At 36.8% G+C, this 14,309-nt stretch overlaps 1 protein-coding gene across 1 annotated transcript; it reads left to right on the top strand.

Moving 5' to 3' along the window:
• Window positions 1–805: 805 nt before the first annotated feature.
• LOC116302505 (uncharacterized) lies at window positions 806–9,525 on the top strand. Its single transcript, XM_031711816.2, has 7 exons — window positions 806–932; window positions 1,071–1,173; window positions 3,205–3,993; window positions 4,644–4,742; window positions 5,775–5,900; window positions 7,012–7,120; window positions 7,381–9,525. Exons 2-7 carry the CDS (start codon window positions 1,095–1,097, stop codon window positions 8,360–8,362), a joined length of 2,184 nt encoding a protein of 727 aa, XP_031567676.1. The 5' UTR covers window positions 806–932; window positions 1,071–1,094; the 3' UTR covers window positions 8,363–9,525.
• The last annotated feature ends 4,784 nt before the right edge of the window (window positions 9,526–14,309 follow it).

The following is a 14,309-nucleotide window of genomic DNA, read 5'->3' as shown; positions in this document are numbered from 1 at the left end:
CCCCTGTGCATGAACACTGCTGTTACAATTTAAAAACCACTATAACCCCTACAGGGCTTACTAGAAAAAGAAGATTTTCTCAAGGCTTGGATATGCCATATAAGTTAGGTTTTCTGCGGATTACCTCAATAAAATATATATAATCATCCAACATCCAATTTGATCTACCTTTAAATAAAGCATGACAATATTAGTTTATTTCTTTTTTTAGCGTTCTTTTTTCTTCTTCTTCTTCTTCTTCTTCTTCTTGTTTTTTAATTTGCATTTAGAAATGTCAATAAATGAATTTTGAGTTATCATTGTAACATTTTCTTCGAGTATTTTGTCACACTTTCAAAATGCATACTGGTATAAAATTATCCTACAGCCAATCCAATGGAAATAAGATTCAATTTACTCACTGCTTTTAGAGGGTTTCCCTGCTAGCAGAGACTCGATCCCTCGTTTGCGATTCTTTCATTTGTAACTTTCTTATTGACAAGAAACCAAATAAGTGCCATCAGGATCACGCAAACCATATTAAGTATGCGCAAACTACATGTGGAGTCAATGTATGTTCCTGTCACTCAAAATATCATAGCACGCACCAGGCAAGAATAGTACACTGCAAGAATAGTATACTGTAGTATACTGCAAACAAAGGTTTGAACGATAAAACGTTTGCATGTCTACGGTCTTTAAACAGACCCGAATCTTACAGAAAAAGTTTTTATTTTTTTAAATATTTTAATCTTTGACTTAGCTTCGAAATGCAAATGCCGACCTACAGGCGACCGACGCCAGCCAATCATGATACATGATCTGTTCACGTGACCAATGTGATGGCGGGCTTCTGCCTCGTGTGTGTTATGTGGAAATTCAATTTTTAGAGGCTTTGATAGAGTTCAAAGTACTCTCTAAAAGTACTTTCTCAAAACAAAATCCAATCTGAGGTAGATTAATTTTAAATCTTATGTATAGTTGTGTATCTGAGTAAAAAAATCAAAGAATAGAGTAAGGTTTGAAGGGTTTTTATAGGGTAATGTTATGAGAAATCGCCTTCAGATACTAGCTTCCTGCTTGATTTTCAGATCTTTCGACTCGAGGAAGAAGGCATGTCGTTTGAACAAGTAGACAGCGGAGACCTTGCTTCGTTTGCAGCAATAGCAGAATCGACGTTAGCAAACAAGGAAGGTGAGTCAAAGAAGACGCATTTTTAGCTTTACTAAGTGCTAAGTAAACTTGAATCACGACTTCAAAATACAAGTCGATTCCAACGACAAGATGGCGTTTTTCTTGTCGTCCCTGTGCGTCAGCAATGAGTCCAAACCTAGTGTAACCTCTAGCATAACTTTATAGTTTAAGAACTAAAGATCTGTGGGTGAAAACAAGTAGGTAAAGTTGTGTATGATGTGTTGATGATCAAGATTATCCGGTACCCAGTCTTTCGCTACAAGTAGTTTGTCTTCCCCAGGTTCTTGTTGAAGGAACGAGCCGTTTGGCGTCGAACCCAGTCTGGCCCCAGACCTCTTTTTTTCGCTAAATTTCCATCCTAAAACGCCTCGTATCTTACCTTTATGTGATTTCTAACTCTCTTTTTTGGTTGTCTACTTTTTAATGTGTTTTGTAGTCGAGTTTTTCCCCAGAAACAGAACTTTGGTTTAGGTTGACTTATAAAATGGCGGAACTTGGCGCCCATTTTCACTTGGTTGGTCTTTGATGCTCTTGCTCAAACGGTCACTGTTTTGCCATTTTGTTATCATTGGAATGCTAATACAGTGTTTTATACTGCCTCCACCACTGTTTAAAACTTTTTCCAGCGTTTTTTAAACATTTTAGCCCTTATATTTTGAAGAATAAACTTCAAAGGGATGAAGCACGTTTGGCGTTTTAATATAATTCATGAAAATAAGGCGTTGGCGCCATTTTGAATGAAATAACTCGTAGGACCTCGGAAGTTTATATTACTGCGATTTTCATGAGGATGCGAACTCTTTGTCTCCGAGTTGCACGCTGAAATTTGGTTTTTCGCTGCTGCCAGTCATAAATGTGAAAGGCAAATATGATGAAAATCACAGTAAGAGATTAGGAATTTTCCCCACTATTTTAGTAACAGGTCATAATTTAGAAAAATATTTGAAACTGTATTTTCTAGAATATCCAGAATTTGAATTATCCCTCCAATTTTTATTCAGTTTATGCACTAGTCAGTGGAAACCCATGCCTCCACACTACCCAGGGTACAACTATAGAATACCCTGTTAGGAGAAGTATTATAGTGGGCTGCCTACGTGCCTACAGAGTGAGAATAGGAGTAGGAAAAAGCAATCGAGTACCTTGGGGTTAGGTTAAGGCTTAGGATTGGGGAACTGGGCTTTGTAGGAATAAACAATCGAGTACCTTGGGGTTAGCATTAGGGTTAGGATTGGGGAAGGCTTTGTAGCATGCGTATGCACGCAGGCTTCAAAGGCACGCAGGCTTTGTACTTCGTAGGCAGAGAGATGCGATGAAAAATACACTGAGAATTCATATGAAGAATTAATCACCAAGTAGGCCATGCACATTCCTTAGAAATGGCTTTCATTTGGCTGTGTATTGTATATTTATTCCCTACGCAGCAGGCGTTAGAAATAGTGGGGGGATTAGCCAGGCATTTGTGTAAATAAGAAAATAATAATAATGACTACTTTGGTAAAAAATATACAGAAAATTTAAACTTTTTTAACCTGTAGATTATTCAGCGGTTTTTGAGCACACACATATCTTGGACTTGAATGGAATGTTGAAAAGTAGTTAGCCACCTTAAAAGAGTTTGTTTTCTGAAACTCCCTACATAATGTCTTTTTAATTTATGCTAAACTTTTGCTTTCAAAAGCACTTATAAAATTACTGCTACAAATGGTGCTTATTTAAAAAACATTTTTTAACAAAGATGTTCCCTCAAATTCAGCACTGATTGACAAACCTGTATAACACGCTTCTCGAAATTTGAGCTATTTTTTTAAAAAAAAGTGTTCATTATAAACGGGCGTTTACTGTAAGCCCATCCTGAAAATAAGCCTTGCCAAAAATTGCAATGACCAAATGTAATCCCAGGTCTCATTTTCAAAGGTTTACTGTATGGTATTTAGTATTTATTACAGTTTTACCACCTTGTAACAATGCTTTTGCTGTGAAAACTTCCTAAGAATTCAATATTTATATAGTGGTTTGATTTATTCTTAGGAGAAACTAATCCACCACAAGAAGAACAAGAAGCTGAAAAAGAAAAGTCAGATAAAAGTTCTGCAAAAGAACCAGAGAATGAACAGACAAATATTGAGCAACAACAAACCACACAAGATGATACTGCTGATACTACAGAAGAAACCAGCCAGGAGTATACACCTGAGGAAGCCAGTCAGGGAGCTGAACAGGCTGCTGTATCTACTTCCACAGCAGAAGTAACCCAGGAGGTAGCCTCATCAGAATCACATCTACCAGATGGACAGCAAGAGAGTACATATGCTAATCTTCAGCCAATCTTCTTAGCCATGGAGATGGGGCAGACATCACAACATGAAGGGCAGCCTACTACAACTGCTGATATATCACAACAAACCCAAACACTTCAAGTATCACAAGCCATCACTGAGCAAGGAAATCAGTTGCCTTTCTCACAACCATCTAGTGTGCTTCTCAATAGCCTTACAACCTCGGTTGCCGAAGGAAGCACCTCAGTTTCCTTGCAGTCCATCCTTCAAGATGTTGTCTCTGGTATCCCTACAACCTCGGGAACGGTACCTGCTGCTATCATTACAGATCCATCCTCTAGCACTGGTTCATATTTAATTGTCAATCAAAATGGAATTCCTATTGTGAGGCCAGTACTGGTATCCAACATGCCAGAAAATGGTATGAGTGGTTCAGAAACTCTGCAGGTGTTGGCCACTGGTATACATGGTATGGAAGGAGGAGACAGTCAAGAGCCTGTTACTGTTGAGGTGTCAGCAAATACAGATGGTAGTTCTGCTGGTAAGTGTCTAACAACCTTCATAGGGAGGACAGTTTTCCTTTTAAATATTTATATGTTTAAATGCTTTTACGAAATATTTAAACATTTTTTTCATTGGCTATCTGAATCTACCTGAGTATAATTCCAATGACACTACAGTGAAAAGCAGAGACAACAATAAATAGCCAAATGAAGTTCTATTAGGATGGTGCCTACTAACTGCGAACCATTTTTATTTGTTTTAAATTGTGCCAGTCTCTTAAATCACCCAAGAGTGCCAACACAATCCGGAAAAAAACAGAATTCCTTTTTTATTTTCTACTGAAATGTTTTTGTAGATTAATTTGGTGATATAGATATCTTTTAAGATTACTAAATACCATCACTTTTGTTGGCTACAACTGACTCAAAGGTCAGGTCAAAATGTTTTCATTCATTATAAATACATTATTGAAGACAATGCAACCATAATAAAAACACTTGTTAATCCCATCACCTTTCACAAAAACAGATAAACAGATAAAAACTATTATTATGCATAAAAAAGGGGCAATTTTAAGCCATACTAAACTCAATTTAAAAACATCATCATTGACAGTACCAATGAAGAAGCAAATTAGAATGGATGAGCTACCAAAAAACTTATAAGATTTTTTTTTAAATTTCAAAGCATCAGGTATTGGAGATGTTGATCCCGATTCCAGCATGGGTATGTCAAGCGAAGAGATGAGCATGAGAGTACAACACCACAGTGGAAGTGGAGATGAAGGTATGCTCTTGTCATGACAGCTACATTATGCAGTTTTCATGCAGCCTGACTTAAACTCTGGTTAATCACGGCCAATGAGCAAACTCACAAGATAGAGCCAATAAAAATGCGTAGTGAAATCTGGGTACACTGCTAGGGTCACAGAACAAAAAAACTGTCCCTGGTTAGCAGACAGACTTCACCCACAGTTACTTTCAGCTGCACACAGGCTAGCCAAGACCAACCAATCACATTTATGGAATTTTTATTTTGTTATTGTCAATAACACAATTTTTATGTGTTATCACTTAGACAAAGAAAAAAGCACATGATTGATTTTAACCAATTTTATTTTGGACAGTAGACAAAAATTGAATATAAATTTGCGATAAACAAGTTCAGCAATAATTATTTTATGTTTTAAATTATCTTTTTCTGTTTTCTTTTTGTGCTTTGGTTGTTTTTGCTGTCTATCAAACAACCAAGTCACAGGGAAGAGAGCCATGTTGACAAATGCAATGTTACTGCACTTGAGCAGATTTATAATTTGCAGCAAAATGGCTTTGTTATGCATGAGTAGATCATTATTTGTAGGCAATTCAATATTTCACAGTTAGTGTATCTTGGTCAATCAAAGTAATGGAAAAAAAATTTGAATGATAATATAGTTTGTTATTCTGGAAACGAAACTTGATTGACAGCATGTGAATATGGCTACCATTGATTGTTAGCAAAAAAAAAAAAAGATTTTGAAAAAGAAGCATGTCAGAAAGTACTAGCAAAAAATGGATCTTTTTAAAAAGTTTGATGGCTATACACAAAATTCCAATTAAGTTTTTTGGAATCAAAATTACAGAATTTGTGCATATTCAGTGGGCTAACTGGCTAGCCTCATCTTGGTGGGTTTTTTTTTTTTTTTTTTACATAATTAAATAATAGTTTATCTCTCAAGTTTCTATAATTTTAATGTACATATTAACTAAAATATTGATATGGCAGCCACATTGGCATTCAGTGTAGATGACAACTGATTGATTGTTTCTTTCTTTCCAGAATCTACTCCATCTAGGTTAACAGGAGGCAAGAGGAAGCTCAGTGATGGTCCTCGTGTCTGTGAGGAGTGTAACAAGTCTTTCAAGTACCCATCAGACTTGAAAAAACACTTGCAGATCCACACCAGTAAGTACAGAATAAGCTCATTATCTACAGGCATTCCAGCACTGGCCTTCGGCAGTGCAAGTGTTCTTTAGTGTGGCATAGCAGTAGCTTGTCTTTTGAATCATTTTTGTGCTTTCATCACTTAATAGTCATTATGAGTTATCATATTCTTTCATAGATCATCAAAGAGATTGTTTCAGGGTTTAATAAAATTGTGGTTGATGTTGTTTGTTAGCATTAGGCCCTGGCTAAACAAGGAAACATGTTTACCACTGCGTGTTTCCAGTTTAGCCACATGCAAAACATTGCTGCGTGCAACAAATTTTGCTTCCAAGACACAAAACATGTTTTTGCTGTGCGGCAGAAACATTTCATGTTTCCAAGACGCATGGAAACATTGTTTCCTGACAGTTTTGTCACCTTATATTAGGAAACATTTAGGGAAACATGTTTCCTTGTTTAGCCAGGGCCTTAGGTTTATAGGCTTCATGAATCTGCCATGTTGAACAGAGGAAAAGAATAATTTCTGGGCATGAACCAACAAAGGTTTTTAATATCATGAAAATAGAAAGATAGGCTAGCAAGAGCAAATGTGGCCACCTCATGGGAAAGATCCACTGAAAAAGTTCAATATTTGCAACAGACCAAGTATTAAGTGTAATTACTTCAGTCCCACCTGCCGTCTCAATAATATTGTTTGTTACATTGAAAGTGATCTATCATGTCAAGGGTCAGTGCTGCTTTAAGAAATAATTCTGAAAAATAAATACATATATACGCCTAATCGCAGGAACGTTGTCATATGAAAATAGCAATAGGAATTAATGTTTTTTTAAACCAAAGTGGTATAATTTTTTACTGTTTTGAAGGAATAGACATTTTTGACATTGCTTTGTTGGTATATACTAAAACAGTAATTTTCAACTATCTAGGGGGCTTTCGAATCCAAATTAAAATAATAATTTCTAAGTAATTTATTATTGTTCATCATTATATGACAGCGTCCTTGCTATTAGGTGTATACTTAATACAAAATATAATTGTTTAACCCCAAATTTAAGCAGTATGTTATTGAAATGACAACTATTTCTATATATTGTGCTCCATGATTAACTGTCCATAATTTCTTCAGATGTGAAGAAGTTCAAGTGTGATGATTGTGGTCGTTTATTCCGCCGTCTTCACCAGCTCAACGTGCACATGCGTATCCATACAGGAGAGAAGCCATACGTCTGCAGCAGGTAAGTGCCATATATGCCGTATGACGATGATGATGATAATGATAATAATAATTTATTATTTCAATTGCTCACGTTCCATTGGGAGAGGCTCACATGCGCATTACAAACATAACATTACTTTTACAAAATTTCGCAAAGCATAACGTTTTCATGTTATTCTGTCGGGGGGGGGGGGGGGGGACAAATATCGATTAGATGGAATTACTTGTAATTCTATTTGTGTATAATATTATCATAATCAGTTTTGGTTTTTATTGCAGATGTAATGTTGCATTCCGCCATGATTCCACCCTGACTATGCACATACGAACCCGCCATGACCATCTCAGACCCTTCAAGTGTGATGAATGTGGGAACACATTTGGTCGACTCTCCCATCTTCGCAAACACGTACGCAAAGTCTGTGGAAACAGAATGAACAAGGATCGACCCATTGCGCAGTGCCGCTTCTGTGAGGAGAACTTCCCTACCAAGGGTGATCTAAGAAAACATGTGCTGACATGCGAGAGAAAAGAAGCCAAAGTAAAAGCTAAGGAAGTGACGTTACATGTGTGTGACCAGTGCAGCAAGGATTTTGCCAGCCCGTATAACCTTAGAAGGCATCAGCTGACCCACACCGACGAGAAACCTTTCCAATGTGAAGTCTGTGCCAGGCAATTCAAAGAGAAGTCCTCTCTTTCCAAGCATATGAAACGCAAACACACGGGTGTTGATCAAGGAAGCCAGACTGATGAGACCGGGGAGACTGAGTACAACAGTGTGGACGTGATTGCTGAGTCAGCAGCAGCTAGCGGTGTTCCCATCGATAGTGATGATGATCAAGTTGAGTCAATGAATGTGACCGAAGTGGCTTCATCAACGGTTGATGCTAGTACTCTGATTACTGATCCATCAGAAGCAGTTAGAGTACAAGGACAAGAGGATGTGGAGATGACTACTATTGAGCTTAGCTTACCCCCTGGTGCTGAATCCCATGAAGCCACGGCTTTACAGGCAGCCGTAGAGGCTTTAGTTTCAGCCAGTCAGCAACAGATGTCTATGGAACACAGCATAGTAGTGCCAGCTGACCCGTCAGCTGGTAAGGAGATCTACAGTAATGTAGCCGATGTACAAGATAACCAAGATGTCGGTATGGTGGACTCGACGACTGAGCTAGTAACAACAGAGGTGAAGGCAACCACACCAGAAGATAACCAAGTAGAATATGTTGAAGCTAATGAAGCACCTGAAACAGAAGCATGATCACAAGAGGTTTTGCTGACTAGTAATATAGTGTTCTTACTTTGAATAATCCTGACAAACAAAGCTAGCTAAAGCTGTCCGTGACTGGCATTATTTAGCCGGCTGTTTTATTAATAGGTGTGTTGAATACTCGTTACATTCTTACCTGTGTCATTGGTTTGTCCATACATACACTTGATCATATTGACCGGTAGTACAGGTTTTTGCCACTGACTAACAGTCAATGTAGGACTGTGCATTCAGCATTCTGAATTGAATGAGTACAACCTGTAGCTATGACTCACTGTGTTGACAGTTAGCGCATTATCTAATTTACGCACATAAAAAGTCTGAGCTAGCTATTCTAAGCCATCACTATTCTATCCATGCAATTGCTTCATCAGCGCATGTTATATTCAGAAAGGCAATCATTTCAGTCTAATGGCCACTGCCAGAAGGTGTCCATGTAGATAGTCGTGTATATATTTTAAGTAATTCATGTAGTTAGCTTTTCAACTATCTCTTTCTCAGAACCGCGGTGTGAGCGATATTTCGTAATGAATCTGATTTTTATTAGTTAAAGCTTAAAAGCGAACGAACATAGGAATTACGTTAATTTGTGTGTCATTGAGTACGAAAACAGGGTCCTAGCCCTATTGCTGGTAAATAATCATTATTCAATTACCTTATTGACGTTTCGATCGTAAATGCATGCATGCTGTTATTCATTGCATTAGCAGTAAGACATGCTATGTGCTTGATTATCTACTGTTTGCATCAGTGTATTGATCACATGGCGCATAATAGAGTAGCACAGTAATGTCTGTCTAATCTTAAGATTGTTGTGTATCACCTAGTATCACCTAGCTTTAGATTACTGGCCTCTTGCGTCAGTTTGTACATCATAAGTTATCAGTCAGTTCATTGAACACTTGATCCAGAAATATAGAGATCAAGATGAAATAAAGGAACAGAAAAAACTTTTAACAGTATTTTAGATGTAGAGTGGATTAACATTATTGGCCTGTAAGTAGCAATCGATTTAAGACATACAGGCACTGATTAGGCACTGTCGTTTACTGAATGTATGAGATCTGGTATGATTTTTGACAGTTTGTTAACTATAAGAACCACTATAAGATGTAATGTAATTTTTTAGCTAGTAAACTAATGAAAGTACCGAACGCGCTTGTTAATTCACTTGTGTGTATACATAGTGGGTATCCAGTGATAACTTGTGAAATGTTCATAAATGTTTGCACTGACAGAGGCTTTTAACACGTTAAATATCGAATGTGTATCATGCAATGGTTAATTGTGTCATTTTCGTTCATAAAAAAAGTGCCAGAAAAAAATTCAAAATTATGTCCAAAAAAATTTCCTGAACAAAATAAATTGTCCAGCCCCACCCCCCTCAAAAATCTAATGGTCCGTCCCTAATGCAGATGAAATGAGCCTGGCGCATCGTTCTGATGTACAACCACGTTAGTAGAAGTCATTTGACATAAACGTTCAAACGCTAGGAGCCGCACTGGTTTAAAATGTCAACTATTAAGCCCTAAATTCCATCGATGCAAAACATGAAATACTAAATTATTGATATCAATTATTGAAAAAAACTGTTGATATCAATTCCGCCGCCGGCTTCAAGAATCTGGGTTTTCCGAAGAATTTAAGAACCTACACCAAACAATGGATTTAGGGTGTGGTTGATTCTTAAGGGATCATATGATTCGACTTTATCGTGTTTACGCCGTAATTATAGGTTTAATTATCGCGTGAGGAGAATAACCTGGAAAGAAGTCCAACAGCTAAAGCAGCTATCAAAACCAATATATATATCCGGTCACCTTTGAGGTGCAGTCAAGTCGTTAATTACTTCAATTAACTGTGTCCAATCATATAACCTTGTTCGGGTCAGGACTCGGCAGCCTAGGGAGAACAGGATATTAAAGTATAGAAAACCAAGGAATACGAGCTACTCGGTATTTACACATACGAGATACCCAGAACGAGAATTACATTTATAAGATTGCAGTTTTGGGATAGAATTTAGACTGACCAGTAAATTGATAAAGCAACTATACAAGACGAAACCTGTTTTCATTCCTTCATGTAAGACACATCACTTCCGGCATTTCATACTAGGAAAAGAATCGAAGCAGTGTGTTCCCGGCTGATGGCTAAAATTTCGTTTCTGTTTGCGACACCGTTACATCCACAAAGCTGTGGCCTTTCTCCATGTGATGAAACTGAAATTTAGAGTTGACCACCAAGTAGGTTTTGCAGAGTGAGGAAAACCGGAGAAATCATCGAAGAACAGGAGAGAATCAACAAGCGACATAAATAGGCGACGCAATAAAACGCCCATCACCCACGTATCAGTTGTATAGTATTCAATCAGGGAGGATCACGTGTTCAATCAGGGAGGATCACGTGTTCAATCCATACTGATAATGGTAATGAGTCTAATGGCTATATTTTTCAGTGATCTCATAACGTGGTATAGTAATCCATTTAAAGAGAGACAACTTTATTGCGTTATCTTATGCGTGGTAAAGAAATTTTAAATATACTGACGATTTACAATTACTTCATTGCGTCACTTCTTGCGAGATTAATCCATGGGCATTCTAGTACCCAGACTCTTCTCACCAAACAATCCAATCATTTTCGTTAGAAAGCTGAGAAGGCTTTGGGTACGAAAATGAACCTGCATTCAGTCGGTATAATGTTTCTCGTGAAACAGGGCCAGAATCCTTGTTCCTCGTGACCCGAAATTAGAAGCGATTTTTAATTGGCTCTCACCCGGTTCAATTCTACTCAAGTATGTTGTTGTTAGTTGTTTTAATCTTCGATGGGTTTCTAGTCGTTTGGATAACAGGTGAGTGCGCTGCGGTAGATTAAACGCTCATTGAATTAAGGGCTACCAATGCAAAGGTTAGCGGTTAACTTTGCGTTGATTTTGGTTAGCACCATTGTCATCACTGTCACACATGTTGTTGTATTCGAAAAAAAAGCGCTTTTGCTCTTTTCAATTTTGGGAATTTACTGAGAGATTAGTCAAGCCTACTTGGAGTTCCTGATGAGGTAGCTCAGTACCGGCACAAATTTTCAAAAATCTCAGTTTTCTCAAAGTCTAAGGGAAAGTATGATATCATACAATAACAGAATAATGTTACTTGATTTGTAAACTGACTCGAGGGAATCCAAACAAGTTTCCAGTCACACATGACCATCGTTTTTAATTTCCCTTCTTTTCTTCTATTCTTCTTTTCTTCTTTTCTTCTTTTTTTCTTTTCTTCTTTTCTTCTTTTCTTCTTTTCTTCTTTTCTTCTTTTCTTCTTTTCTTCTTTTCTTCTTTTCTTCTTTTCTTCTTTTCTTCTTTTCTTCTTTTCTTCTTTTTTTATTTTATTTTCTTTTCTATTTTTCTTCTTTTGTTTTCTTTTGTTTTCTTTTCATTTTTTCTTTTCTTTCCTTTTTTCTTTTCTTTTCTGGCTTTTAACTTGATGCTAGATTATTTGCGATATTATATTTTAACAAGTGTTATATATGCGAATAACATATTAATTTACTAAAACATAATCATAACCTTGAATGGTCCACAATTTATTTCATTGAGAACTATTTACTCAACCAAATACTAGATCAATGATGAAAACAAATCAAACAAAGATGAGACAAAGATGAGATAATGGTCATCCATTTGAACAAATTCTTCCAAACCCATACCTAAAAATATCCCACAGATTTCAATACACCGCCCTCACCCGAAATTATTGCAAAACATTCCCCGAATTATTGTATTCTTTCACAAAATAATTTAAATGAAAGAAAGTTCAATAGAACATTACTATGTGTGGAATGTATGGAATCTGTGACGTCATAGGAGGTATTTCAATTTGAAGGGTAGTAGCCATGCAAAATCCGGTACTGAATAAAATCAAATTTTCAATTAAATCAAAATGGTAGGAATGTACTTTGATCATTGGTGATCATTGAACAATTTTTTCGTAGTCAACATCTTAGGTGGGGTAGCCTGTAGTGGGATATAGAGTAGGAAATTCAAGGTATACATTATGTATAGCGCTCAGTATTAACACTACGAATGAGGGCACTCACTAAACCCATGAATAATATTTAGTACTAATTAGTACTATTTCATACAGAATCCTTTGTTTTCTATTGTTTGATTATCACTATTTAGTACTAAAAATTAATATTTGTTTCACGGGTTTGGTGCGAGCACTCTATTGTCACGCCTTCATACTGAGATATGTCAAGATACCGCCATTTCAGTGTAAATCTTTTTCTTCTCCCGAGCGTAAAAGCTCAAAAACATTTCAGCATTTACAATACAATACAATAAAATAAACTTTATTAAAGGGGGTGACGTATTAGCCCAGTGCGTTATCTAACTTGCGGCCCTCTATAGTTTTTACAATACAATACAATACAACACAACACAACACAACACAACACAACACAACACAACACAACACAACACAACACAACACAACACAACACAACACAACACAACGCAACGCAACGCAACGCAACGCAACGCAACGCAACGCAACGCAACGCAACGCAACGCAACGCAACGCAACGCAACACAATTAAAATAAACACGTATTAGCCCAGTGCGTTATCTAACTTACGGCCCTCTATAGTTTTTACAATACAATACAATACAATACAATACAATACAATACAATACAATACAATACAATACAATACAATACAATACAATACAATACAATACAATACAATACAATACAATACAATACAATACAATTAAAATAAACACGTTTTAGCCCAGTGCGTTATCCAACTTACGGCCCTCTATAGTTTGTTTACAATATATATTAGTGAAGAAAGAATTTTTCTGGGATCGACTAACACTAAGAACAAGCAATAGACCGAAAAGCCGTGTTGCGTTTTGCACTTTATTAGATATTCGATGTAGTTCACTTTTACAGGCAATATTTCTTCTGTTAAGTGTTGGCATTTGGTTAGTTTTTTTTCACTGTCATGCTATGTAGCATGTTAAGAGGGTTTTAGTCAGACACATGGGATATTTTCAGTAACTTCCTCATCACGCATATCACGTCATACATATCTTCTAAAATCGCGATTCAGGTATACACGCCAGCCTTTCTAAAAGCCTTAGTTTCATGAAGTTCAACGATCTTACTGTAAATCACCCAACACAAAATCTTTTGCTGCCAAATCGCTTGTCTTTCCGTTTTTGTTTTTGTTTTGTTTTGTTTTGTTTTTTTTTGTTTTTTATTTCTTGCTGTTTAAAAAAGTGGTCACGGAAATTCAAACAAACTTTTCTCAACATACACTAACTACACCGAATTCTTTTGAAGACAAAAGCACGTGAATTGTTTCTATTAAAGCTGGTGTTAGGGCATCAAAGAAATGTCTAGTCTCATAACAAAATTGTTTCTTAAAAATCAATTTCTTAGTTTAGCTTTAAACTGCGAATTAAGGAACACTGATTTACCGTGAACAGGCTATCGATTATAGAGCGTGCATTTCAGGTGATGTTAGCGATAACTTAAAGAAAATAAAAGGAATAAGATTGCTCGTTCAGCGTTTGAGATTCACGCCAAAGGGAATCATATCCCAAAACAGGACCACGGATTGCCTTACTAGTATAACAGGCGGCGTTGGATTTTGTATCTTTACAGAACAAGTTTGTATAACAATATTCATAGAAATTTTTATTGTATCAAATGAACAAGACATCCTCGCTCCATGATCTCGCGCAGGCTTTGCGTGTGGTTTTGTAAATGTTGATCTTCTTTCACAGAACCTGTGGAAAAGAACCATTCCATGCAAGGATTTGCATTTTTATACGAATCCCTGCTGCTAAGTCAATTGTCACCTTCTCCAAATCACGAATTCTTTTGAGCAGCGGTGCTTGATTTACGCTGTCAAATAAAGTTCTCTCCCAGCA

The sequence above is a fragment of the Actinia tenebrosa genome, unplaced genomic scaffold, assembly GCF_029948245.1.
Source record: "Actinia tenebrosa isolate PJP-AT-01 unplaced genomic scaffold, QUT_ActTen_1.0 PGA_scaffold2__45_contigs__length_23673736, whole genome shotgun sequence".
NCBI lineage: Eukaryota > Metazoa > Cnidaria > Anthozoa > Actiniaria > Actiniidae > Actinia > Actinia tenebrosa.
This window is presented reverse-complemented; position numbering and strand designations above follow the sequence as displayed.